This window comes from Physeter macrocephalus, unplaced genomic scaffold, assembly GCF_002837175.3.
Source record: "Physeter macrocephalus isolate SW-GA unplaced genomic scaffold, ASM283717v5 random_999, whole genome shotgun sequence".
Taxonomy (NCBI): Eukaryota; Metazoa; Chordata; class Mammalia; order Artiodactyla; family Physeteridae; genus Physeter; species Physeter macrocephalus.
The window spans coordinates 1-23178 of NW_021146559.1; the positions used below are offsets into that span (position 1 = coordinate 1).

The following is a 23178-nucleotide window of genomic DNA, read 5'->3' on the forward strand; positions in this document are numbered from 1 at the left end:
AGAGGAGGACAGCAGCCTGGACCAGCAGTAATGTGGGGGAAGACAGGCAGGGTGGTGAGAAAGGGAAGAGCCCCAGGGCTGGTTTTTGTTGGCATCCAGCTCTGTTCGTGATCTTGATAGGATGAAGAGGAAGGGTGCCAGGGATGGACCCAAGGGAGGCTGCCTCCCTCTGGGCTTGTTGGCCATAGTTGAGACATCATCAACCCACAGATACCTGTGGCTTTGTTCTGTCTTTGCAACGTACTTGGAATACATCCACTCCCTTGGAGAGATGTTGATTGGAATAGACTTGTTCCTGCCCTCTGGGCCTGAAATTCTTTGTGTTTTTTCCCCCAGGAAGCCCAGAATTCCCACGTCTACTGGGTGAGTGTCTCCCTCGGGAGGAGGGGAGCTCAGGAGGTGTACCTGTGGGTGCAGGTTGGGAGGTGGGCAGGTTTACCTCTGGGGGCGGGAGGTGGGACGGTGCAGTGCCGGTGTCGGTCTTTGTTGCCCTTTGCTCTCCTAGAATTCCAAGGGGGCTGGCCCAGGGTCTGTTCCTTCTCAGATGTGAACTCTCTCCCCTACCCCCGCAGTGGCGTTACTGCATCCGCTTGGAGAACCTCGACAGTGACGTCGTACAGCTCCGGGAGCGACACTGGAGGATATTCAGTCTATCCGGCACCTTGGAGACAGTGCGGGGCCGAGGGGTGGTGGGCAGGGTGAGCATCTTTGGGCCAATAATGCTGTTTCTAGTCCTGCCCAGCAGGCCTAGGAGCTTAGTGCATGGTTTCCTCCTCCTCTGTGGTTAGGGACAGAGGCTTAGTATGTGAAAGCTTAGGGCTGTTTGGGGTGAGAAACCTCACCCATGAGATCGGTTTTCTTATAATGCATTTCGCAGATGAAGAGACTGAGACTGAGACTGTTGTTTAACTAGCCCAAGGTCCTGTAGCTAGTAGAGGCTAGGCCTGGGTTTGAATCCAAGTGAGTCTGCCATCAAAGCTTGTGGTTGCCAGCCTTTTAAAAAATCTATTGGGATGCCTTTGGGTGAGGCATGGACCCGCCACCACTCCTGGTCGTCCTTCCTCTGCCTCTTTTTTTTTTTTTTTTTTGCGGTACGCGGGCTTCTCACTGCTGTGGCCTCTCCCGTTGCGGAGCACAGGCTCCGGACGCGCAGGCTCAGCGGCCATGGCTCACGGGCCCAGCCGCTCCGCGGCACGTGGGATCTTCCCGGACCAGGGCACGAACCTGTGTCCCCTGCATCGGCAGGCGGACTCTCAACCACTGCGCCACCAGGGAAGCCCCCTCTGCCTCTTTACATGTGTACATCCTCTGCTGGTCCTTGAAGAGATCTGATTTTGCAATTCCTGCGTTACCCTACCCTGTCTCCTGAGAAAGTCATGAGAGAGGACCACATTCAACAGGCATTTATCCATGTTAGCAGGGAGTTGGGGAAGCAGCGTGGGATAGAAAGAACAGGGCTTTGGAGTTAGTCTGTTTTCAAATGCCCACTGTGTTGCTTATTTACTGCATAACTTTGGGCAAGTTAACCAAAATCTCCGTTTCTTAGGATCACACCTATTACCTTATGATTACCAGCAGACTTAAGTTAGCAGAAGTCTGCTGAGCACAGTGTGGCTCCTGGCACTTAGGTACTTAGTGAATGGATGCTGGACAGGGTATTTACAGAGTAGATCCTGGGCTTAGCATCTTTGCCTGTAACCTCAGCCATTCAGTCTGAGATTATCTTTCCCAGGGTCAGAATAAAAGGCCCAGGTCAATGGCTGTGCTGTGGAAGGTGCTGGTCGGCCGTTACGGTGGGAGGCATGAGGGGGCATCCAGCCTGGACTGGCAGTCAGCATGTGGCCCCGGGGTACAGGGAGCTTGTCTGGCCTGACCTGTTTTGCCTGAACCCTCACAGGAACCAGTGTTATCCAAGGAGCAGCCCGCATTCCAGTACAGCAGCCACGTCTCCCTACAAGCTTCCAGTGGGCACATGTGGTGAGTAAGCACATGCTGGGGCAGGGGCAGCTCAAGTCCACGGACACTGCGGGTCAGAAAAAGTGAGAGCTTATAGCTTGCAGTTAACTCTGGACCAAGTGAAGTCCTGAGGTGGAGGCTTATCTGCTGTTTATTGCTGTGTGGGTCTTGTCTGATCGATGACTGTTTTCCAGTTCCCTGTGATTTTGTAGAATGAGGACTTAGATCAAAGAGGTCTGGTGACTTTGACGCTGCACTGAGTTGCCCACGTAGTCGGGTTTTTTCCCTGATGTTTCACTCCTTAACCTGAAAGTATAGTTGGGTAGCTTATGCAGGGTGCATCTAAGGGCCAGATTCAGGAGAGCTTCGTTTCTTCTTCTCACGTAGGGCCAGGATAGGCTCTTGGGTCTCTGATCAGTGTTGTCCTGGCATGAGCCAGGCAGAAGAGAGCCCAGGCCTGTCTTATCCTGCCTCAGTTCTGGTGCTGAGGACATAGGGCTCTCCAGGCTTCAACCCTCACTCCCTTTAAACCAGTTTCTCTCACAGGGGCACATTCCGCTTCGAGAGGCCTGATGGTTCCCACTTTGATGTCCGGATCCCTCCCTTCTCCCTTGAAAGCAATAAAGATGAGAAGACACCACCTTCAGGCCTTCACTGGTAGGCCAGCTGAGGCCCTAAGCACCCAGGCTCGGACCCCAAAGAACAGCTCACCTCCCACAATTGCTGCAGAACTCTGTCATGGGCCACAGTGGGTCTCTTAATTGTTTGCACCTTTTGATTGTGGGGTTCTTATTTTGGCGGGTGGAGTATAACTGTTTTCTCCAGAAAACCCACGTAGGACTCCTCCAAGGGTGGCCTTCCGCATAAGCCCTGCCTATGCTGTGTTCCAGTAAACCTTTCCATCAGGAACTCTCTGTGTTCAGCTGCCATAGGTCTGGAGGAGTTTCCTAGCCTGTCACACAAGTTGTTTAGAATGTGAGGTTTGGTCAATAAACCAGTGCACGCTTGGCCCCCCTTGCCATTTCCGCCCCCAGGGTCTCAGGCTCCCTTTTTGACCCGGCAGGGGCCCTTGGTTGCTGTCCTTACTGCCCTTCCAGGAAGCTGCCCCTTCAACTAGAGTATCTGTCTCCTTCCTGAGGCTGGGGGTTGACCGATGTCTCCCAGGTCACTCAGCCAGTGAGGCGGGGGCTGGACTGGACTCTTGTTCTCTTTACCCTCTGCCAAGTGCAGAGCGGGAGGCCAGCGTCAGGATCAAAGAAGTGGCTCGGCTCTTCGTGCTGGCCAACTGTTGGCATTTCTGGCCTCCATGGGCCTGGGGGAGAAGTGAGGCAGGCCTGTCAGGTTTTCCGGAGCAGTGGGCTCGCCAGCACAGATCTGTCAAGCCTCCGGATCACAACTGCAGAAACTCAGCCAAGGAGTGTTAGGTATGGACAGTGACGAGGCCAATCTACTTTCTGAGCTTCTCACAGATCTCCAAGAGCCAGAGATAAAATGTGCTGCATTTTTGCCCTGATTCTTAGGATTCCTGCTCCCCCACTACTGTAGTGATTGTTACAGAGGTCGTTTTCTTGAATTAATATTAAATTTCAGTTCCAACCCTTATTAGTGTTGTCCTTAATCCTCCACCAGGGGGAGCCTGGGTTGCAGGGCAACTGAGTGCAATGGGGCATAGGACCCAGTGAGAACATAAGGTCAGGTGGTGAACAGAAATACAATTATGATGTCCACAGCAGCGAGCTGACCAAGCTATACTCACTGTAAGCACAGCTCTGTACCACTGCAGTGTAACACAATTTTATTAGAAATTAGTGTTTTTTTCCATCACCTACGCTGAGCAACAAAGAATTGTAGTTACATGATAAAGGAGTCAGGACCTGTGCCATCCTTTAAGCAGAACTTGGTCAGGTAACAGAGTGATTAGAACCTAATCCTTGTCCGTGTAGTTAACAGCAGGCTTCCATTTTTCTCAGAAACTGACAAGAAGGTTTGACCTTCATCCACACTTTTTGTTTACATTCCCCTGGGCTGCTCCGAGTTGAAAAATTCACACAGCCAGGAGCTGCTTTCTAAGTGGGGCTGGGAAACTCAGAAAATACCCCAAACCCTTACACCACAGTCTGATTTTAAAAGCTAAGATTACTTCAGTGAGTTCAATGTTAGTATTCAATATTTAAAGACCAAAGAGATATTTTCAGTTGGCGGACATAAGTACCCAGAGTCCCAGAAAGACTACTCACCACTGAGACAGCTGAGAATCTGAATGTCAAAGCAGTAAAGAGAGGCTACAGGGGCTGGGGAGGTCAAAGGACAAGCATTAAAATGCCTCAGTGGGGAGCTGGGACTTTGAGTATTAAAGGGCTTTCAAGAAGGCAGCTGAGGAAACAGACCAGGGGCCTCAGGCAGAAGCATTCCAGTCGCTGTGGGAAAGCCACAAAGCCAAAGCCAGAATCCGGTCAAAGAAATGGATTTGTCTTCATCTTGTTACTCCAGTGAAGGCTGGAAGAACCATTTGTAGCTGACCACCAAGGTGCCTCACCTGGAAGTCTTTATACATTCAAGACTGCGACAGGTGAAAAACGCTTGATTAAAGTCACCTTTCCCCTGCCCCACCATGTCATTTCAGGTCCTTGTGAGTGTCTGCTAACCCTGGCCTGGCATTTGCCCATCGGCTCATGGGGTCAGCCGTGAGCAGCCACCTAGCTATAGAAAGAGTAGTCAAGAGCCGTGAATTTGATAAGCTATGTCCCTTCCTGACTGAGTGGGTACTGCTAAGTGCTATGCTGCTTTGTTAGGCTGGCTGAACAGCTCCCTCACTGGCGGCATTCTTTTGGAAAAGAATTCGGATAAGCAGCCTCCTAAGGGCCAAGCCAAACAGAAGGGAATGAATACTAAAGCCCTGAAGAGGAACCTGCACCCTTGCCCGAGAGCCAGTGCTTGCATCTCCACAGCCAAGTACCCAACAAGAAAAATGAAGAAACCTTTCAAGGCTCTTAGGCTACTCACGTTATCCTGTGTTCAGGGACTCACCACTGGGCAGAACCACCATTCCCCAGCTAGGACACAAAACCAATAGCATGGATGCAGGGCAGGGAGATGTATGGCCAAGCACAGCCGCCTCTGCACAGGGCCTCCAGGAACGTGGGGCTCTGCGTTTGCTGTCCTCAGCTGACGGGCAGGCAGGTGTGGTGCCCACGGGCTGCACGGCCTTCCTGCTGCAGCTCATGCTCCTGGCTGCAAGCGGCTCCTGGCCCCCGTGATGGCTCTTCGGGTTTAGAGTAAGTGAGGACAGCATGCCTTGGAGCCGAGGGCAAGAGAATCAAAGACAGCAATCATGTAAGACTCTAGAAGTCAGTACGGGACCCTAAGGTGTAGGGGGAAAGTATCCTTTCTTACAGGGGTGTTATTAGGACCATAGGTCCTAACTCACACATCCTTCCCCCCTCAGCGCTCTCTGGGCCAGCTGCTTGGCCAGTTTGGCAAAGCCAAAGATGGTCAGTTGTTTTTTTTATTGCTTCTTTCCCCTCCCTCAGATTGATTCTACAGGGAAAAGGGGTTTAGGATCAGAGAAGGATGACGTGAGTCAGGGCAGAATACAAATCTCCTGAATAAAAGTACAAAGTGCTTTACAGAAACAGATCCCAAAGGCATCAAAAGGGCCAAGGGTTCTGTTTTACCCAGGGTCTTGGAACCCTGGAGCAGAAATACCCAGTCTCCTCATTATTAGACTTAAAACTAGTCATTTCCTAGATTATTTTTTTAAAAAACCAAACTCATTAAGCCTGTGCTTAAACACCTTAGGAAAAAAGAAGCCCCACCTTCTGTAAGAAATTGGGCCTCCACAGCACCAGAAGCCACCTTCCCCACAGAGTGAACCCATTCCCCATGGGCCTCCCCTGAGGCCTAAAGTAGCCCTTCAGCAGAGCAAAGGGGTGCTCAGCAAAGGGCCAAGGGGAATGCTCTTGGCAGGGGGGTGAGCAGGTCAGTCCATTCAGCCCAGGGGCAGCAGCGGCTCCCTGTGGCAGGAAGGGAGCTGCTGAGCAAAGGGGCTGGGACTCAGGCATCCTGAAGTGCTCAGGGAGCTGGGAAAAGAAACAGTCCCTCCCCAGCTCAGGCCCTCTGTGCTTCCAGGCAGGGCCTGTCATGCCTCTGGGTGCTGGAGCAGAGACCCAAGCCAGCAGCAGCGTGGGGTGGCCAATGGGGCGAGGTTCCACAAGAGAGGAGACAGGGTAACTTGTGCCCCGACTCCGGGAGGGTCTTGTCAGTCGCGATGGGCAGACTGGTGGCCGAGCTGCCGGTCGTCATAAGTGCTATAACGCTTGACGTGGATGCGGCGGACACGGTCCCGCAGTTCAAAGGTTTCCTCGTCTTCACTGGGGGACGCCTGGCTGCGGTTCCGGCTTGTGGCCTCCAATAGGGAGTTGTCAGGGACTCGGGGGGTCTCGTAGAGTAGAACGTTGAGTGTCTCCTCATAGATTCGGGCCTCTGGGAATTCCACCTGGGGCAAGGGGGACGAGAAGACCGAATGAGGTTTTACCCCAAAGAGGGAGCAGCATGTCAGGGCCCTTGGCCCTGTGCTGACTCCATAAGGCCTCCAGAACTCTCTCAAGAGACATGACTTTCTATCTCAAGAGGGAGGGCGGGGGTCTTCTTCTGAAGGAGGCGTGAGGGGACGGACTCTACGGACACAGAGACGCGAAACGCTAGCACCCTCCCCCTGCCTCACCCAACCCCAGACCAATGGAGTAGGGTGTGTAGAGGTTATGGCCTTGGCTCTGTGGTCAGGCCTAGGTACAAATACAGCTCCCCCACTTATTAGCTGTGGGCCCTTGGACTTAACCTTGCTGTGCCTCAGTTTCCACATGTTAACGTCTACCTCAGAGAGTTGTTGTGAACATTACATGAAAGATGCAAAATGCTTAGCAGAGAGCCTGAAGCACAGTAAACGAAAAATAAAAGCTTGGCTGCTTTGAGGCCTTCACGTGCACACAGCTCTCCCCCAGATGAGCTGCCCTTCCACCCCAGCAATGCTCTGCCGTCTCCAAAACACGCTGGCGGCGGGGGGTGGGTGCACAGCTATTCTCCAGGGAGGCACCATCTGCTTTGCAGCCGGGGGAAAGAGAGTTAGCTGTCTCCTATCAAATCCCTTACATGTGCCTGGCATTGCGTTGTCACTGCAGAGGCTAAGCTGATTGACCAGAAACACCCAACCAGCAGGGGCCAGAGGAGATATGAACAGCTATCTCTACTGCCCTGCGCTGCTTCTCCTAAGACCTGTCTCATTTTCATAACAGCTCTGTTAAATTCACACTATCATTCTCAGGTTTCAAATGAGGAAACTGAGGCCCAGACGGTTTACATGGCTTATCCAAAGTCAGAAAACTGACAAACGGTGGGACCAGAATTCAGATCTGAATTGGGCCAACTCCAAAGACCTCGTCCTTCCCATGGCACCAGGCTGTTCCCTGCTGGTCAACAGCCCTGCCTCTCAGCTGACCAAAGCAGAGTTCTATACCATTCCCTAAACCCCACGCATTGGCTTTTGTCCTTAAGCAGCACCATCATGGCAAGTTTGGGAAAGACAGCAAAATGTATGCCCGGTGGCGAAAGGTTCAGCCCCACTCATGCAGGCAGAAGCCCCACACCTTGGTCTGCTTCTTCTCGGTGGCGTACACGATGGAGGTGCAGCACACCTCCGCCAGCTTCCGACCCTGCCCGTAGAAAGACCAGCAGCAGATCTCGTCCCCGATGACATCCTTGATGAAGAGCACACGGCCGTTGAAGCGCAGGGAGAGCTTGTCAAACAGCTCAATGTTTTTCAGCAGGTGGTCATCGGAGTTGCTGAAAAACCAGTGAGGGCCCGGAGGCCTGGGAGTGAGGGAGGTCCCAGCACAGGGGCGGGTGCTGGCCGGGATCTCTCCTCCTCTCCGCTGTGTGCTCATGAAACAAGGAAGAGTCAAGATGCCAGAGGGACAGCGAGAGAAAGGGTCATGGGGCCCCCTTCGGGTTTGGGGGCCTGTGAGGAAAAGGAGGTGAGTTGGTTTTAAGTTAAAGCAGAGGACTGAGGGAGGGAGGTCTCCTCTTACCAGGCTGGAAGGAAGGAGGCTCGCTGCCATCTCAGCAGGAGGACCCCTTCCCTGGCTGTGGGGGGTGACGCTGGCAATATGTCTGCCCACGGGGAGTCCCTGAGAGGGTTTGGGTCTCCAAGCCTGCAGCCTCCTGCGTATACTTAACTATGGCCTGTTGAGAGGCCACTGGGGGACAAGGGGGACACTGGCTCAGCTATGAAGAGCGAGGGCTGCCTGAGGAGGAGTCCCAGCCCCTTGGCTTCCCAGCCTTCCTCCAGCCCATAGAGAACGCAGGGAAAACCCCTGGCCCGCTGCCTGACATGACACACGTTAAGAGGCTGTTACATGTTCAGTCCTGTCTACATCCCAGCCAGGGCCCCGCATTGAGTTCCAAATGCCTCGGCTCTGATTTCCCTCCTACTCTGTTCTCTTCCCGAGACCCAGACTCACGCCAACTGTGCCAAGTGTGCAGGTGGCCTCCCTTGGGTCTGCTGCCCGATTTCTGTCTGCTCAGCCCTCCCCGCTGCTTCTGTGGCCCTTCCCTGGGCAGCGCACCCCACCCCTCGGCAGGTGCCCCCACTACCTGGTGTAGGAATACTTGTTGTTGCTTCTGTTGTATAGCAGCTTCACCACGGGCTGTGAGGGAAGACAGCATGAGGGCCAGGGGCCTGACATCCCCAGCCCGCGGCCCTCGGCGATCCCTCAGAGGTCCCGGTACCTTGGTGGAGGATTCGATGAGCCTCTCCTCTTCCTTCAGGGATGTGATGACGGGGACGTTGCACACAGGCTGGTAGGAGTCCTTCTTGTCCTGGGTGACACACAGCCAAGAATCTTTCTTTGAGATCTTCTGTTTGCCAGGCTTTCCCCAGGAGCCATGAGAGCCCCTCTGCCGTGGCCACCCCCTACTTGTTGAGGAGGCATCAGATAGAGACAGGAGGCCCCTGGCAATAGAACTGCCAGCTGGCAAGCAGACCCCCATTCCCAGAAACCTAAAATCCAGATACCTACGCAGATAAACTAGAAGCACGGTCTACTCACACCGCCTGAGTCCGTCACCTTATAAACCTACCGGCTGCCAGCTTGCTTGGCCTGGGCAACAGCTGGTGTGTCTAACTAGGTTTGGACTCATCAATCGTACCTGCCACGTAGCCTTCCAGGAACTGGACCCTACCTCCCTGAAGGAGGGGGCCCATCCCGACCTCATCAACCTGCCCGACTCTGCCTCCGTACCTGCAGGGCAGTCTGGCACATGTTCACCAGCCCCTGAATGAGGTAATATTTTGCTTCAGCCATCAGTTCCTTGATTTCTTGCCGGTTTTGAGGGAGGATGATGGTGTCATCTCGGAGGTAATTCAAAATGGTGCCAAAGTGCTTTCCACATCGGTCTATGAGGATCCAGCCTAGGGATTCAGACAGGCCCCAGAGGGTTACTGTTTGCCTCCACGTACCTCAGAGCAGGTAGCAGGCAAAGGCCACCTGACGAGCCTGGTGGCAGGTGATAAGGAGCACAGAGCCCACAGCATTGGGTGACAGGAGTGGGAACAGAACCTCCAGCTGTTAAGTCCATGGCTGCTTTTCACCCCTCCTCCCTGAAGCCAAGAACTGGCACATACCGTGGGAGACACAGGCCCTCCAGGCTCTGCGGAGGCCAAATTCTGCTCTCTAAGCTCAGGAGTGCTCAGGCCCACCTCCCGGCAACACAGAAACACCTGGCCCTGCTTGCCTTTGGCCCGCTGCCCAGGCACTATGGCAATGGCTCTTTGGAGAATCTAGTCCTATGTGACTATTTTAAAAGTATGGATCTTCTCCCTGGAGAATATGTAAATACACAACATTCTATGTATAATTTCAAAGAATTCTGAAGCTCTACTAAGAACTCCAGGTGAAGGAGTCCTGCACTAGGTGAACAGGAAAAATGAATCTAGATTCCAGATCTGCCAGGCTTGAGCCACGCCCTGAAATTACTTCCTCAGGAACTTCTCCTTCCTTCCCCACCCCACCCAACAAGCCCCAGCACCTCACCTTCTTTGTCGGTCAGCACCTCCATGCGCCCACTGAACATGGCCTTGAGCATGGTGTCATGCCGGGTTAGCGCCCGCACGGTGGTGTAGTACAAGGAACCACCCACGTTGAGCTGGACGTATTTGTTGCCCAGGCCTCCTCCCTTGAAGCCGCTTAGCTTGGGCTTGGCCCCTGACGCTGGGCACAGACAGGTATCCCCCGACATCTCCCGCTGCAGGTAGATCACCACACGGCAGGAGGTTGGCTTGGAAGGCCCCGCCGTGGTGGAAGGGTCACGAGTGAGTGGCCAGTGGAGGCCAGAGCCTCATACTCTCAGCGCTGTGAGCAGGAGATGGGAGAGAAGACAGGAGTCAGCAGAGGAGAGCCCTCAGCCAGGAGGGAACAGGAAGAGAAACACTGACCATCCAGTCATTCTCTCCTTATGAGCCCAAGACTCCCTGGCGAGGCTAAAGCCCTAGGCAATGGCAAAAAAGACATTCCTGCTGTTCTTCATGGTATCAGGAACCAGGTCTGGGAGCACAGTCTCCCAGAACCTGATGCTGGTCACCTCACCAGTCTCCCTGAGACTTGGCCCAGCTCTGGGCAGCAAGGAGGCCAAGTAAACTCTTGGAGCTAATCAAAGACAGCTCCAGGAACAGACTGGGCAGAGCAGAAGTCCTCGCCCTGGGGATCCACCAGTCAGATTCCAGTTGTTTTCTTCTCAGTGTTCCCAGGATCCAAGATTTCCGGCCAAACCTATTGGGAATCCAGCCAGCCTAGGAGTTTCCCAGGAGTCTGAGGGACAGGATGCACTTCCTTTCTAACGATTCCAGGCTCAGGAGCAGCCTGCACCAGTGCTTCCTTTGAGCACCACCCAGAGTCTGGCTTCAGGAAGGCAAGTGACAGCAGCTTCAGGAGAACATGGATTGAGCCAGGCTGGAGGAAGCCAGCCAGTATTCCTGGCAGAGGTTACCCTAGCTCCAGCCAAGGTTTCCTGACCTTCTCCTTTTTTGGCATCAGCCCTGTCCCAAGTTCCTGAAATTGTCACCATTTTTCAGGATAGAACAACTACAGGATGGCTATTTTTGCTTCTTTTTCCTGAGAACAGGTCCAGCCTTACCTCCTTCTCTCTTCCTGCCCAACAAGAATGGGGAGAAAGGGCCAAAAAAGACCAGATGATAAATTTAAAAACAATTAGGTGATTTGGAAACTGAAACACTGACGGGAGTTCACAGGAGGGAGAAGCAAGCAAAGCAGAGGAGGGCAAAGCCAGATCACCCCTTATGATCTAGATTCTATATGTGTTTTGGCTTTCTAAAGAATCACTAAAATTCATTCACTGAACGAAAACAAAAAGCAAGCATTCTTTGCATGTTTATTATGCTCCAGGTACTATTCTAGGCATTTAATATGTATCAGCTCATTTAATTCATTTGGCAATAAAACAATATTGAGTACCTACCAAGTTAAGAAGGAGGGATAAAGAGATGAAAAGATATTGTCCTTGACTTCAAGGAGTTCAAAGAAGCATGATAATGTCAATTAACAAGAAAAAAAAAAATAAGCGTTAGCATTTATCGTGCCCCTGCTTTGTGCCAGGTGCTGGGGATACAGAAGAGAACAAACAAGTCAGCCTCATGGAGCTTACATTCTAGTGGGAAGACAACAAACAAGAAAATGAATAAATAAGCAGGCAATTCCAGAAAGTGAGAAATGTAATAATAAAGATAATAGAGAGAGTGACTAGGAAGAGGTACTAATTTAGATGGGGAGCCAGGGAAAGCCTCTTTGGGAAGGTGACTTTCCAGCTGAGCTCTAAGGGCATTCCAGACAGATGGAAGAGTAAGTGCAAAGTTCCTCAGTCAGACACAAATTTTAGGAACAGAAATAAGGCCAAGATGGCTGGTGCATAGAAAGAAGGGGGAAGTTGGCTGGATGTAAACTCAGGGAAGGCAGGGGCCGGGTCATATTGAAGAGTTTGGATTTTATTCTAATTGCAATGGGAATCGATTGTAGGGTTTAGAGCAGGGGAGTGATATGATCTGAGATCACTCTGGCTACTGTGTAGAGAATGGACCGCAAGGGTGCAAGAGACCAAGCGGGAAGACCGGAGGAAGCAGTAGTCTAGGCAAGAGATGATGAAGGCTTGGACTGCAGTGCTGGTAATGAAATCAGAAAAAAAGCAAAATGACCTCATTTCATCATCACAACTTGCAGAAGTTTACCTCGTTATCTCTCTTTTTTTTGGTTATCTCTTTTAAGTGTAACCCAGAAGTGCACTGGTTTTCCCACGTTTACTGCTCCACTCTCCAAACAGTGCTTAGCACAATGCTATGCACATTTAAAAGTATTTGTCAGTTTGTTAGACTGAAATTGTCCCCGAAAAGATTTAGGTAGGTCCCTGGGAGGAATGTCCGAGGAAGGCCCAGGGCAGGTGCTGTATGAAATATTGAATACCTTTGGTGGCTTGTCATGTATGGATGAGATGAGCCCCCACCAGCAGACTGCCCAATCAGTAAGTAAACTTGAATAGTATGAGGTCACCTTACCTTCCTCTGCCCACCCCAAAGGAATAAATCCACCCCTTAACAGGTTTTAACAAATTCCCTATGTGTTTTGTGTCTAGCCCAATTTCCCCAGGATCAGAGAAAAGGAGCTCACTAAAGGCTAGGCAGCTGCCAACAGAGGAAGACAAATCCAAGCTAATCTATTCTTTTCCAACAAAGCAATTGCTTTGAGCCCCTGGATGACGTCAGCTCAGATTCCACCCGCTCAGATTCCGCCCAGGCCAATGGGTTCCAGGAATCCTGTGGCAGGTGACGCCCCAGAAAGTAACTCCGGTGAGAATGAAGTTTCCACTGAGAGCCTCAATGCTCTTCCTTCCGGACTTTGTGTGTGGATATTTGGGGATGCTAGGGGCGTATCCGTGTCACACTCGGCGAAGCGAATGGCAACCCAAGACGAATAAAGGACAAATAACCAGGGCGGTGTTACAAGGTGGGGTCCTAAGGAAAGAAGGTCCCAGAAATTCGTCATACTGGGGATGGCGAGGGGAGGAGCCGATCTTGGCTAGAAAGGGCGGATCTAGCAGAAACCCAAGGTGTAAATCTTATGCTTTATCCAAAGGGTCTGGGGAAATTCATCGAGACCCAACCTCTCCGTGGCCAGTGTAGAGTCTTCCCCAGCCCGTACCCCTCCCTACTATCGAGAAACCGAGAACGGTTCTGACACCCACCCCCAGGGGAGGATTTCAGCTCTCCACCTCCCTTCGCCGTCCCACGCCTTTTCCCCACGACCGGGAGGGACTCTCTTTGCTCAGCCCAGGACCCGTCCATCCCTTCCCCTAGGGCATGGGCCGGCTCGGCTCTCACCCTCCCAGGTGGCGCCTCTCCTCTCAGCTGGGTTGCAAGTCGACACCGTGCCGCCCCTAGACTGTGGCCGCCTGCCCTCCAGCAATCCCGGGCCTTAAACTCCCATCCTCTACCCGCGGACTCCGCCCCAAGCCAGCGGGAGCCTGAGACTATAAGGCGGGGCAGGCCCAGCACCCAATCAGGGCGGAGGGAGGAGCCCCTGAGAGAATCCCGCGGTGAGCGTACAGCTACTTCCGGCAGCCTTTCCGGCGCAAAGGCTTCTGGGTCTTGTAGGCAGCCGTCTCTCCTCTCAGGCCTCTGCTTTCCCGCAGAAGTCCTGCCTCTCAGGCCGCTGTTTCCCAGCAGGCTCTGCGGGTGTACGGGCTTACGATGTCGGGAAGTGATGTTAGGCGTAAACAGGTCCTGTAGCCGTGGCCGCTGCTGAGGCTGGCGGCCAGGGCGCCGGCTGCCACTGACCGGAGAGAGAAGCTGCCTGCAGACGTCAGCCTGGGTCACAGCCGCCGCCGCCGCTGTGGGGTAAACAGGTAAGCCATGAACTCCGGGTCGGGGGACGTGGGCGGGCCCGCGGCCCGAGGAAAAGCCTTCCCAGGGTGAAAGAAACGTGGGAATTCCGCCCGGCTCTGGGAGCGGTTTTACCCCCGGCTAGGGCCTGGAGCTTTAGGCGCTGATGCTCGCAAGCATATTAGGAGGAAACTGAGGCTCAGACAAGTTCAAGGAGTTTACGTAGTGAAGACAGCCAGCTCCATCACCCAGGATTCCTAATTTTCCCCACACCCCACGGATGGAGCCTGCTCGTAGCTCCCAGCGTGGGTCCGGAAGAGCCCGGGGGGCCGGGGGGCGGAGAGCGCGTCACCACCCTGATCTTCAGGGAGCTCAGTCCGGCTCTTGTGCCCGGTGCTCCTCAGGTGCGCGTGTGGTGGTAGTTGGGAGAGAATGCGGTAGTCGGCTGTGAACCCTCTGCCTACACTTCCTCTTCGGTCTGACCCATCTCATTCAACTATGTGCCTTCCAACCGTGCAGCTGGCTCCGGCCAGATACATGGGAATCTTGTCTGACTCTCCTTCACCCCTCCCCAAACCCCTGCATTCAGTCATCCTTTACTAAGGCCTATCAACTCGACTTACAGAACATCTCAAATCGGAACACTTTTCTTCAGCTCCAAGCTTTGGGTAGTGAAATAGCTTGCTCTGTTTGTTGTCACAGACATTTGCTGAGTGCCAGTTCTGTGCAGGCACCATGCCAAATGCTCGGGTAACAGTAGCTCCGTCCTCTTATTCCCTCCAACCCATTCTCCATCCTGGGTTAGAGTGATCTCTCTAAAAGGCATATCTGACTATGCCACTCTGCTGGCTGCCCATTAATTACCCTTATGAGAAAATCCAGGCTCATTGCTGCAGCTTTCAGAGCCCTCCGCCATCCAGCCCTAGCCTCCCCACCTCGCCTCATCCCGTTCCTCCCTTCCCCTTGCTCAGTGTTTCTACCACGCTAGCCTTTTGGCTCTTGGAACACATCAAATTTCTCACAGCCTCAGCATCTTCACACATGCTTTTCCTTCTGCCTGGAATACCTCCTCCCCCTTTAACTTGAAAAACTTCTGGACACCCTTTAGGTCGCAGCGTGTCACTTTTTCAGAAGACTTTTGTTTACAAATTTTTTTTGTAATTTTGTTTACATATGAATTATGTCCTGCTGCTACGGCTTCACGTAGCACCATGTGCTTTTCTTCATACTGTTATCACAATTCATGATTATCTGTTTACTGTCTGTCCAGAGGTCAGAAGCTAAAACATTAAAGCATTTTCTTCACTTCTCTATCCCCAGAGCAGGGACTCAGTAGGTGTTTGTGAATAAATGCAAGCTCTCAGGGAAGAGAGTGGAAGTTGAAGCAGATCTTTGTGCCCTCAGGTTACCTGAAGCAGTTGTTCTAATTAATCAGCTGGTAGGTGTTAAATGCTTAGACTATATGTGTAAATAAAACAAATAGGAAGACAGATCTTTTTTAAAAGCCCAATTATAAGGGAGCTCTGGATGATTAAAATGTTTCAAAATGAACATGCTAGCCAACTTACTTGAATGGGCTCCAGTGAGGCCAAAGGCTCTGGTCCACAGTCATACACAGCCAAACATACATTAGTTGGCCCACACAGTGTTGGATGTGTTTTTTTTTTTTTCCTTGCTTAAAATTTTTGAATTAGATACTCTCCTTTAAAAATCAGATTTCATATATTAATCTGGATTTCTGGTCCTCTTGAAAATCTGTTCTTGCAAGAATGGAGCTTAATTCTTTTTAACCATTGCTCTTCCTATGGCACACCTACCCCGGGAAGTCACTCGCATAATCACCCCATTCAGAACAGAACTTCTCTAAGGAAGCTGGAAGGGAAACAGGTGAGGCTGGGGGAGGTGGGAGGGAAGGGCTGGCGCAGGGCCAGGTTGTGGTAGCCTTCGGAACACCGGGGGTGTGGGAATTGGTATAGCAGCCAATGGCTAGACCTAAGTAGCATTGCCTCCCTTTTTAGACAGGGTATGTGCAGTCTTATTTTTATCTTTATTTTATTTTATTTTGTGTGTGTGTTTAAGCCAGAACGAGGGTGAGTTTTCAGTGTTTCCTTCCCAGGGTTGAGGCATCCTTTGGACCAGGAATGCAAGGTGGCCTGGGAAGGGAGAAGTTATCTCTGCTGGTTCTCTTGTCTACAGAAAAAAAAAAAATCAAACTCCTTAGCTTAGCACACAGGGTGTTTCTGATCTGGCTCCATCCGACCTTTCCAGCTCCATCCTCTGTCTTTTCATCTTCTAGGCAGGATAGGCCCTTCCAGTGGCTTCATGCTCTTGTCCAGGCTGTTTTCTCTGCTTGGAATGCCTTTCCCTGGCCTCCTCATTGGTATGTTCTTGATGATATTTCACTCCTTTTTGTGTTTTCTGTTAGAAAGAGACTGACCCCTTTGGGTCCCAGTTCAGGCAGCTGTGCCTGTGGCATACATTTTGGGTAATATTCTTACACCTGGCTTCTTATTTTTTTAACCTTAATTTTTAATTCACTCAGATTTTCTTTTACTTGTCTTTTATGTTGTTCCTGTACTATATTTGAAAAGCTCTTTTATGTCCTTTTGGGTACATAGCTGTGGTTAAATAAACATGCTTATGGCTCACAACTTAGTTCACATGTCACTTCCTCACCCCAAGTTAACTGTTCTTTTCTCCTCCACGCTTTAGTGATATTTCTGTAAAAGCACTTAACACAGTATAATTTTTCAGTGTACATGTCTGTCTTCCTCCAGCTAAACTCTGTGCTCCTCCAGGGCGGGCACCACGTTGTACTCATCTTTACCCCCAGCATCTAGCAGTGTTGGCATGTAGTAGGCCCTCAAGAAATGTGTGTTGAATGAACGATGCCTGTGACAAGCAACTGGACTTTATTCTTTCCTGACCCTTGCTCCTGTGACACACCTCTTCCTGGCTGACACTGTCACCCCTTCAGAGCAGGACTGGTCTTCTCTAGGGAAGCTGGAAAGGAAACAGGTGAGGCTCAGAGAGGCCGAGGCAGAGGGAAGGGGGAGCCTTTGGAACATCTGGAACATCTGGGTTTTTGGCATTGGTGTCCGGGGCCAGGAGTGGGGCTGGGCTGGAAGCAGGCATTTCCTTGAGTGGCTGGGAAGTGATCGGGGATTGGGGCTGGTTTCTTTACAGCCATGGCCAAGGACATCCTGGGTGAAGCAGGGCTGCACTTTGATGAGCTGAACAAGCTGCGGGTGTTGGACCCAGAGGTTACCCAGCAGACCATAGAGCTAAAGGAAGAGTGCAAGGACTTTGTGGACAGTGAGTGTCATTTGGGGAGACAGGGTGCCACTCAGCTTTGTGCCCCGCCCCCAGCCCCTGACTGCCGCTTTTGGCCCTGCCACAGTGGAGCTGCTGGCTCCCAGAAGGTTGAGCCTGACCTTCATGAATTCCCACGTGCCACCCACCTTGTCTGCCTGCCTTCTTGTGTAGTCCCAGAGCACCAATCAAAACAAACACTGCAATGGAGAGAGGAGGGTGTTTGTTTACATGTGCCATCTCAGGAACCTTCAACTTCAGAACTGTGGCTTGGGGGTGGGAAGTGGAGTTACCATTTGATTTCTTGGGAGAAATAGTGTTCTCAGTGCCCGACTTGCCTTTATTGATTGCCATGCCTCAGGGCACGGCCATAAGTAAATAAATAGTTCCCTGACCAGGGATCAAACCTGTGCCCCCTGCATTGCAAGGCAGAGTCCTAACCACTGGACCGCCAGGGAAGTCCCTGACTTGCCATTATTTGGAGTGAAAATTTCTAGAGGCAGTTCAAAAGACTCATTTTTTTTTAGCTGGATACCCAGGATGCCTCCTGTCCCAGCAGCCAAGCAAACCCAGTAGCAGTGAATACAGAGCAGGTCTAGCTAGAGCAGGGATTTCTGAGCTTTTGGACCGCTGTAGGCTGTGGAGAGAGCTTGACTGGTGAAAGGTAGCATAGGTTCTCTCACCAGTCTTCTGACTGCTGTGTGCATGGCATCCTACCCTCTGGGCCTTAGTTTACTCCTCAGTAACATGGGGTTCCACTACACCCGAGGACATTGAAAAAAGCAAATGCAAGATTAAGTCCTTAAATGCTTTGAGCTTTTTATTAGCTCAGGTCATAGGTGGAAAGCCCCTGCCCCACCATTAACTGAAATCTAGTGTCTTATCTGAGGCTTGTCTAGAGGCAGTGTTCACGTCCTGAGGCGGTTCTTTCATGAACACAGCCTTTTGTGCCTCAAGATCCAAATATGCCCCAGTCCAGCTCTGGGCACCTGGCCACCCTTCTCTAGGTTCAGACCAAGGGTGTCAGACAGCAAACGTTTTCTGACACAAATTAGAAGGGGCAGTTAGCCCTGCCGTCTTGCTGCAAGGGAATGCTGAGGGAGAGTGGTGATGCTGAGAAAATAAAACATTTTGTTGTTCTTTCCCCAAAAGAAATTGGCCAGTTTCAGAAAATAGTTGGTGGTTTAATTGAGCTTGTTGACCAACTTGCAAAAGAAGCAGAAAATGAGAAGATGAAGGTAAGATCAGCATGTGTTTTGTCTGAATCTTGGCCTGGTTCACTAGCCTCTCATCCTTCTGCCCTCTTGACTTATTTGGGGGTCGGGGGTAGGGGAAGGTGGGTGGGGATTCTTTAATTAGAACAAGATTTTAATAAGAATACCTATGCAAATATTGAATGATTATGTTGTACTGAACTAATTCCTGGTCCAGTTAACCTACTATTGAACTCTTAATACGCCAGTGTACTTTCAGTCATTGTTTTCCTTTAATCTTCACATCATCACTGAGATAGGTGGTTTACCCTCATTTTATAAATGAAAAAATGAAGGTGTGCAGAGTGTAGGTGACTCGGCAAAGGACACAAATGGCGCACCAAATGGGCCGCTGTGTGCCAGGCTCTGGGGACACTCCTAGGCCTGCCTCAGAGCTGCAGTTCCGTTCTCACCAGGCATTTTGGGATCGCGAGGTTAATTAAGCCTCTTTCTGACTGACTCCTAAAGCTCTGAGGCTCAACTTGCCCCACGCTGCGCCCCACCCTTCACCGGCCCCAGGCAGCCTCCCTTCCCCACCGGAGGACTTTAATGAAGCCATGGCCTTCTTTGGCAGTATCGTGTTTTTCTAGGCCATTGGTGCTCGGAACTTGCTCAAATCTATAGCAAAACAGAGAGAAGCCCAACAGCAGCAACTCCAGGCACTAATAGCTGAAAAGAAAATGCAGCTTGAAAGGTAAGAAGTTTTGACATAAAGCAAGTTCTTTACTGAACTGCAATTCTATTTTTCCTTTTCGAATGGTCACCTCTTGTCCTTATTCTTCACCATCGTTCTCCCAGGAATAGTGTCTTAACTTGTCATCCTGATTAAAATAAGATTACATTTCATGGGAAAAAAATTTGTTACTATCAGACAACCTCTAGTAGTTTGAGAGCACGAACACTCAGGTAGTGAGTGTCCAGAGTTGGCTGGCTCTCTGAAAGAAGACTTCTCATGGGTGGCCCTAGGTAGGGCTTTGCCTCTTATTTTTTTCTCTCTTTCTTGCCCTCACTAACTTCATTTTGAACTCACACCGTTTCTTGGAATCATCTAAATCACTTACATTCTTCTCTAGAATTAAGTCCATGGTTTATTTCATCCATTTTGAGGGCTTCTAACAATTTTGTTTTTCAGGTATCGGGTTGAATATGAAGCTCTGTGTAAAGTAGAAGCAGAACAAAATGAATTTATTGACCAATTTATTTTTCAGAAATGAACTGAAAATTTCATTTTCTAGCAGGAGGGCAAAAAAAAGAAAAAACCCCACAACCCCAAACCAAAAAAACCTCTGTACCAATCCAGTGACTTGACTAATGACCCAAGTGTGGTGTGGGAGATGGTGTGTGAGGAATGCAGCATCTCTGAAGGCAGTAAAACAAATCTGGGGGAACTTGTTTCAGACGTCAGTGCCTATCTGCAGGCGAACACCCAGTGGCCATTGTGGTCCAGGTTCTCACCTCTTGCATTCTCAGTCTGAACTGAGCAGCCTATAAATTTTTTTTGTAAATTCACAAAGCTTTGGAAGGAAAAGCAATAAATTATTTTCAAATGGCTTGATCTACCTCTTTTCCTGGTGCCCTTGAAATGTACATTTAACCCTTTGTAAGAGAACCCTGGACTCTCTAGCCCCTGGTCCACAACACAAACCAGGCAGTGGTCAGCAGCTACCTTTATTTTGACCAGACACACGAGTCAGACGATACTCCCAACAATCAGACTGTTAGGGCTTGTAAGCAAAACAGGCAAAAAGGGGGAACTAACCAGGACCAGCATCTACCATTTTCCATGTGTGTTCACAAGTCGTTTTTTTTTTTTTTTTTTTTTTTTTGAGTTGGCCTCAAGTATGAATTCAGAGAAAGCTAGCAGAATACCACGTACTAACGTGAAGAGACCCTATATGCACACGCTGGACCTGTCATGCGCAGCTCCCCGCCACCCGTTGCCTTTGACTGGGAATGAGACAGGAAGGAATTATTAAACTATTCGGTAGGACGAAGTTATCCAGTAGGAGGGACACCTCCAGTGCAGGTTTGAGACACCGGATGTCAGAGTAAAGGAACTTATGTTAGGTGGTCTGTAAAAAGTAATAGAAGACTGAGGCTTGGAAAGAGGATAAACAAGGAGACTTAAAAAAATCTCTTCTCCTGGGACAACCTGTTTAAGACAGAAACAATACACCTTCCAGTTTGACCCATTTCTGGCTGAAGGTCATGCCAAGGTTGAACGTTAAGGAAAACTAAGTTTAACCCTCTTACAGAATAGCTCACCCCCACCTAGGCGTGGGGACAAGAAAACAGTTTTTAATGAACATCACAGAGGCACAGCTTCAAGCTTAAAAATGGCCTGAGACACCCCAGTGACACACTGTAGAGAGTCATGAGTCGAAGGGTTAGTCACGGGTATACTGTGGGTCATATGACTCATGAACATGCCAAGTAGGCCACGTTGCTTAGAAGTTCATCTGGTCTCTGGTCTGGTCCTGCCTTTAGTAATCCTGCAGTGGCGCTTGGGCACACGGTGAGGCCTCTGGCACCACTTCCCTACAGCCTAGCCCACACCCCTCTGCTCATCCTCAGGTGATCGGTCTGTCTGTGCCAGTGCCCTTGGAAGATGAGGGTTTGATGTGCCTCCTGCCAGTGCCTTGGCCATGTGTGTTGCTGCTGGTGTGTTTCAAATACTACTGAAAACATGGGCTCTGAGCATTTTCCTGGTACTGGGTCCAACAGGAAACTGCCCCGTGGTCACCTCTCCCCTGGACCCGGGGTTATTTTTCCTCATTTTTTCTTTCTTTTCTCCTCAGACTTGTAGTAGGGGTTCTGCAACATGAAAAGCAGAAGTATAAGAGGGATGAGAAAGTAGGGCATGTAGACAGATATAAGGAATAGTCGTTCGTGGAAAGTCTTAGGTCCTTGTCCTCCGTAACAACTGGCTTTGGAGAAATCCTCGAGTAGAAACGTGGAGAGGATTGGAATCAGAGTTGTCATCGTTTGAACCGAGTAGATGATTGCAGGGGTGCGGATCCACCTGCAGCCTCCTGAGGTCATCGAGGAGAGAAAGAGATAAGGGTTAGATCTGCTCATGGCTCCAGGTATGTCCACAACATCCTCCACCCTGTCTCTGCCTGCTGAATCATTCTACCTCCTTTTCCAAGTGGAAACAAATGGGAAACTGGATGTGATATAATAATGCCCAACGTGCAAACTTATGTGACAGCTGGAGCCCTAGCCGCTGACTGCCAAAGAACACTGGGTGGTGTCAGAATTAATTCAGAAAAACTCTAAGGCAGTTAAATGGCCATTACTAGTTAAACCGGGTTGGTCTAAAATGCAATTGGGGGAGGGGAGGGGGGGGCAGCCCTGTCAGCAACATCTCTTTGCTAAGTAATTATATATAGGTGAGAGGGATCAAGAGATTCTGCTAAGAGATGGCTTGGGGGTTCCAGTGGGAAAGAAGCTGTACAAGCTTAGTTACCATGAACACTGGTATGGCCACCTTCTTTTTAAAAGCATTCGTCATGGGGACACTGTAAGAATAATTTTTAAATGAGAAGTTATGCCATTTAGAGATTAGCTTGATGCTACTGCTTAAAAGCCAGTATGATACTACCCAAAGCAGAAAAGTAAAAGCAACAACAAAAAAGAAATTCTGTTGGGGGGGGTGGGGGGGAGGGACAATAAAAAGGAACAAGTTCAAACGTGAAAGTAGCCTCAGGTTTCATGTGTGTGAGAGATTTCCAGTTGACTGAGGCAGTCCTGCAGCCCAGCTGACCAGACATTAGCCTGAGCCACATTAATGTTCCTATACAAGATCTATCCTGGTCGTTCCCACCAATCCTATATCACCCTCATACAGCCTCCAGGGACCACTCCCCTCTCCCTTGGTAAAACTTTCCCAAAAGATTTCTGGGACCTGGTTTCAGAGCAAAAATGGGATTTCCCCATTTACTAACCTTTGAAGAAGGCATATGTTGCGACGGGAAAGAAAGGCAGCTGAAACACAAGCTCGCAAAACAGGAAGGACTTAAACCACAGCGGGGGATTCTGTAGCAGGGGGTCTTTGAACTCCTCAGTATACCACTGCTGCAGGTTTCTCAGCTGGGAAAAGATGAGGATCACAGTGAATACAGCTACCTGGCAGGACAGGCTTCAGCAGCTCCAACCCGCTGGCAGAGCCTCTCACTACCCAGCTCCCTTGGCAGCAGACGGCACACCCAGCTGGCTTTTGTGGTGCAGCCTAGATGGTCATTTAATAAAAACTCACTAGCTCTAACTCAAATGTTACCTTCTCCCAGCAGCTTTCCTCAGCTCTCCCAGCCCGTCTGCTACCCAGCATGTCTGTGATAACATATCCAGGTGTGGACAGTGTCAGGAGCAACGGTATGTGGCGCGTAGTAGGCTCTCAGCTGAACACACAAACGTGAAGTATCTGCCAACAATAGTCTTTATAAAGAAATGATGTGAAAACCATCGTGACGTTTGTCCTTTCAAAATAGCAACTGCACAGCAAGCTCCAAGGGCCAGATTGCCTCAAATACAGAAATAAGTTTCCTTGTCTGTTTTGGGGGGCGAGGTGCGGGGGGAAGTGTAAGGGAGGTAAATCTAACCTCTGCGAAGCTGCAATTTTAGACAATTTAAGTTATCCCCAAATCTCAAGTTCCTTGTCATTCTTTACCCCCCTAATTCTAAGGTTTTTTTATTTTTTAGGAGATCAGTAGTATATTT

At 50.4% G+C, this 23178-nt stretch overlaps 3 protein-coding genes across 8 annotated transcripts; 1 reads left to right on the forward strand and 2 right to left on the reverse strand.

Moving 5' to 3' along the window:
* Window positions 1–5404: 5404 nt before the first annotated feature.
* Window positions 5405–13608, reverse strand: TNFAIP1 (TNF alpha induced protein 1). Its single transcript, XM_007121765.4, has 7 exons — window positions 13394–13608; window positions 10044–10361; window positions 9252–9421; window positions 8740–8829; window positions 8605–8657; window positions 7599–7794; window positions 5405–6451 (listed from the first exon to the last, which is right to left on the reverse strand). The coding sequence occupies exons 2-7, from the start codon at window positions 10246–10248 to the stop codon at window positions 6215–6217; spliced, it is 951 nt and encodes a 316-aa protein (XP_007121827.1). The 5' UTR covers window positions 10249–10361; window positions 13394–13608; the 3' UTR covers window positions 5405–6214.
* Window positions 13609–13716: 108 nt separating this feature from the next.
* IFT20 (intraflagellar transport 20) lies at window positions 13717–20010 on the forward strand. 6 transcript variants are annotated; one of them, XM_024127948.3, is made up of 7 exons: window positions 13729–13917; window positions 16191–16274; window positions 16672–16912; window positions 17081–17209; window positions 18359–18444; window positions 19050–19153; window positions 19592–20010. In XM_024127948.3, exons 4-7 carry the CDS (start codon window positions 17083–17085, stop codon window positions 19671–19673), a joined length of 399 nt encoding a protein of 132 aa, XP_023983716.1. In that variant the 5' UTR covers window positions 13729–13917; window positions 16191–16274; window positions 16672–16912; window positions 17081–17082; the 3' UTR covers window positions 19674–20010. The 6 variants fall into 6 exon arrangements, with proteins under 6 accessions (XP_023983721.1, XP_023983716.1, XP_028342593.1 ...); XM_028486792.2 differs by having other exon boundaries at window positions 16693–16912; XM_024127953.3 differs by lacking the exon at window positions 16191–16274 and having other exon boundaries at window positions 13717–13917; window positions 19034–19153.
* Window positions 20011–20151: 141 nt separating this feature from the next.
* Window positions 20152–22822, reverse strand: LOC102987173 (sigma intracellular receptor 2). The gene is made up of 3 exons (XM_007121763.4): window positions 22739–22822; window positions 22407–22551; window positions 20152–21491 (listed from the first exon to the last, which is right to left on the reverse strand). Exons 1-3 carry the CDS (start codon window positions 22787–22789, stop codon window positions 21232–21234), a joined length of 456 nt encoding a protein of 151 aa, XP_007121825.1. The 5' UTR covers window positions 22790–22822; the 3' UTR covers window positions 20152–21231.
* Between the last annotated feature and the right edge of the window lie 356 nt (window positions 22823–23178).

What these genes read in the sequence shown, in the direction of transcription:
- TNFAIP1 (XM_007121765.4), bottom strand. Translation starts at nt 10,248, where the DNA reads ATGTCGGGGGATACCTGTCTGTGCCCAGCGTCAGGGGCCAAGCCCAAG. An exon ending in AACAAGTATTCCTACACCAG is followed by an intron (nt 7,795 to 8,604) that starts GTAGTGGGGGCA and finishes CTGGTTTTTCAG; the next exon opens with CAACTCCGATGACCACCTGC. An exon ending in CCGAGAAGAAGCAGACCAAG is followed by an intron (nt 6,452 to 7,598) that starts GTGTGGGGCTTC and finishes CCCTTGCCCCAG; the next exon opens with GTGGAATTCCCAGAGGCCCG.
- IFT20 (XM_024127948.3), top strand. Translation starts at nt 17,083, where the DNA reads ATGGCCAAGGACATCCTGGGTGAAGCAGGGCTGCACTTTGATGAGCTG. An exon ending in GTGCAAGGACTTTGTGGACA is followed by an intron (nt 17,210 to 18,358) that starts GTGAGTGTCATT and finishes TTTCCCCAAAAG; the next exon opens with AAATTGGCCAGTTTCAGAAA. An exon ending in AAGAAAATGCAGCTTGAAAG is followed by an intron (nt 19,154 to 19,591) that starts GTAAGAAGTTTT and finishes TTTGTTTTTCAG; the next exon opens with GTATCGGGTTGAATATGAAG.
- LOC102987173 (XM_007121763.4), bottom strand. Translation starts at nt 22,789, where the DNA reads ATGCTGGGTAGCAGACGGGCTGGGAGAGCTGAGGAAAGCTGCTGGGAG. An exon ending in AGGAAAGCTGCTGGGAGAAG is followed by an intron (nt 22,552 to 22,738) that starts GTAACATTTGAG and finishes ATCTTTTCCCAG; the next exon opens with CTGAGAAACCTGCAGCAGTG. An exon ending in AACATATGCCTTCTTCAAAG is followed by an intron (nt 21,492 to 22,406) that starts GTTAGTAAATGG and finishes CGATGACCTCAG; the next exon opens with GAGGCTGCAGGTGGATCCGC.